The 3,144-nt window shown below is 47.2% G+C and overlaps 1 protein-coding gene across 1 annotated transcript; it reads left to right on the forward strand.

Annotated features, from left to right (window-relative positions):
• Positions 1 to 217: 217 nt before the first annotated feature.
• Positions 218 to 1,480, forward strand: LOC116886962 (twinfilin-2-like). The gene has a single exon (XM_032888457.1). The coding sequence runs from the start codon at positions 218 to 220 to the stop codon at positions 1,478 to 1,480; it is 1,263 nt and encodes a 420-aa protein (XP_032744348.1).
• Positions 1,481 to 3,144: the final 1,664 nt, after the last annotated feature.

The raw sequence follows: 3,144 nt of genomic DNA on the forward strand, positions 1-3,144 counted from the left end.
CAGGTTGATGTGAGACACTCACAAACACAGGAGAGAGAGAGAGAGAGAGAGAGAGAGAGAGAGAGAGAGAGAGAGAGAGAGAGAGAGAGAGAATAGTACATAAGAAACTGACACACTGGCCACATCCTCTGGAGCTCTGGGTCCAAGTGAGGCGAGTTGAACCGGGCCAGGACCAAGTAGAGAGCTCCGACAGCACGGGCAAGCCGAACGCTGAGCCATGGTGCACCAGACCCGCATCCACGCCACTGAAGAACTAAAGGACTTCTTTGCCAGGGCCCGGGCTGGCTCCATCCGACTTATTAGAGTCATCATTGAGGACGAGCAGCTTGTGTTGGGTGCCTCGCAGGAGCCAGTGGGACGTTGGGACCAGGACTACGACAGGGTCGTGCTGCCGCTGCTAGACGCCCAAGAGCCCTGCTACCTCCTCTTCCGACTTGATTCGCAGAATGCTCAGGGTTTCGAGTGGCTTTTCCTGGCCTGGTCACCTGACAATTCGCCTGTGCAGCTGAAGAAGCTGTATGCAGCCACACGAGCCACATTTAAGGAGTTTGGAGGCGGCCATATCAAGGATGAGCTCTTCGGGACAGTAAAGGATGACCTCTCCTTGGCTGGGCTTGAGAAGCTCCTGTCATCCTGTGTTGCACATGCCCCACTGACTTACAGTGAGCGAGAGCTCCAGCAGATCCGAATCAATGAGGTGAAGACTGAGATCAGTGTGGAAAGTAAGCACCCGACCCTGCAGGGCCTGGCTTTGCCCCTGCAGCCTGAGGTCCAGCGGGCACTTCAGCAACTCAAGCAGAAGACAGTTAACTATATCCAGCTGAAGCTGGACCTGGAGCGGGAGACCATCGAGCTGGTACACACAGAACCCACAAATGTGGCCCAGCTGCCTTCACGGGTTCCCCGAGATGCTGCCCAGTACCACTTCTTCCTGTACAAGCATACACATGAGGGTGACTCCCTTGAATCTGTGGTCTTCGTCTACTCCATGCCGGGGTACAAGTGCAGCATTAAGGAGCGCATGCTCTACTCCAGCTGCGAGAGCCGCCTCCTTGACTCTGTAGAGCAAGACTTCCAGCTGGAGATAGCTAAGAAGATGGAGACCAGCGATGGGGCAGAGCTGACTGCTGAGTTCCTCTATGATGAGGTGCATCCCAAGCAGCACGCCTTCAAGCAGGCGTTCGCCAAGCCCAAAGGCCCGGGGTGGGGGGGCAAGCGAGGCCACAGGGGCCTCATCCGGAGCCCCGGGGAGAATGGGGGGGGGAGGGAGACAGCTAGATGTCTGGCCTGGGGGAAGACAGGTAGGTGTCTGGCCTTGGGAACAGGGCCGGGCACATGGACTGCAGGGCTGCCACCCAGCCACCCCTGCTCATCCTTCCTCCCCAGCCTGGGCTCTAAGGAATTGCTTCCTGTGGGGCAGGAAGACAAGTGGCTGAACACATTTGCTACTTATGAGGACCTCTGGACCAGCACTTCGTGACCTTGCCCTGTCACTGTCCCTGACTCTCACCTGTGTGCACAGGGTGCCTGGGGAACCCCACTATGGCACAAACCTAGCCTCCAGACGATTTCATGCTATGGTTCCAACCCAGTCCAAAAGCCATTGGCTACGGGGGGTGGGGGGGAGTTGGCAGGGGCCAGATGTCACAGGAAGGGTTGGTTGAATGCTGTATTTTGTAAAGAATAAAATATTTTTAAATCAAAAAAAGAAAAAAAAGAAGCTGACACACTGACATGCCATTTTTATATTTCCTTTCCGTAAAACATGTCTACCTTTGAAGCGTTGCATGTACATTATCCCTTCTTAAAGTCAAGCCACACTTCATTCAAAATCCTAGAAAAACAAGTAGATACACAGACATAAACATACTTAGAAACTGAAGGAATAGCATTTGATAAATTCATATCAGGAAAAATGCTTTCGGTCAAGTTAGGCTAAGAGGAGAGAGGTGTGGCTTCAGGAAAGAAGAAACCAGAGGCAAAAAACGAGCCTGGTGTTTAAAAAACAGCTTCACTAATAAATCCACAGCTTGTAGAAGCTTGGAGAATATATAATTAATTTGAATATGGAAAATGGCATTTCTAGTGAAATATGTTTTTCTTTTGTCCACAATTGAGCAAAACATCATTTGTGTTTAAATTTGTTTTGGCGTTTGGTTTATATTATTTTTACACTGGCTATTATGCCTCACTTAAATTATTTTTCAGAGTATTTATCTGAATGCATGAGTGAAAAGTGTTTACTTCACACTTTTAGGATTTGGGCAGTCAAGTGCTGTGAAAAGGAGCTCATTTTTCTAAGACATCTCTGTGATTAGCTGGGATAAGAAAGCGTTCATAAAATATTTTAAAGACAGGTTCTCAGACTGGCCTTTACCTTAGGATCCCTCAGCATCAGCCATCCAAATGACAGGGCTGAGATCCCAGTCTGCACAAATCCACATAATTCACAGTTGTAATATGAATAACTTTTTCCTTTAAAATATGAAGTTGTCCTTTCTAATCCAGTACACATAAAGGTTGACTGGAATACACTAGCACTATCAAACCCAAATGAAGTTTCCTAGTAAATATTTTAAAGTGGCTGTAAACTTATTTGAAAAATAAAAATCTATACCCCGGAATGGCACAAAGGGAACTCAATGGTGCGTGGCAAGGGGGCGGGAATAGCCAAATGATGATCTGTCTGTAAATGAGAAGTTAGAATAAACCAGCTGCCAGGTCTGGTGTGGGTTTTTTTTCATGCTAAGACTGGGTAGTGGAAAATGTTAAGGGGAAATTTTCCATTCATCTTGCATACTTCACTGCTTAGAAATATGAACCACCTGTAAAGGGAGCCTCGGGGGATTAACAAAACCCGTGCAGATTACCCTTTAATGGTTCAGACCCCCTCCTGTTTGAAACGCAGCTCTTTTTTTCCCCTCTGAACATTTCATGATCTCTTCCACTAATTATCTGGAATTCGTTTGTAATAAATGCCTTATGTTTCCTTTACCAAGGCCGCCTTGTTCCTTCACATTTCATTTCTTCTATGTATTGTGAGCACCAAAATAGAATTCTAAAAAAGAAGAAAAGATAAACTTTTGGTTAAGTCGTGTTTGTTTTAGAAAAGGAAAGGAAATAGAAGTGTTTATTTGGTCTGGG

This window comes from Rattus rattus, chromosome 18, assembly GCF_011064425.1.
Source record: "Rattus rattus isolate New Zealand chromosome 18, Rrattus_CSIRO_v1, whole genome shotgun sequence".
Classification (NCBI taxonomy): Eukaryota; Metazoa; Chordata; class Mammalia; order Rodentia; family Muridae; genus Rattus; species Rattus rattus.

Coding starts and splice junctions, on each gene's coding strand:
- LOC116886962 (XM_032888457.1), top strand. CDS start 218: ATGGTGCACCAGACCCGCATCCACGCCACTGAAGAACTAAAGGACTTC.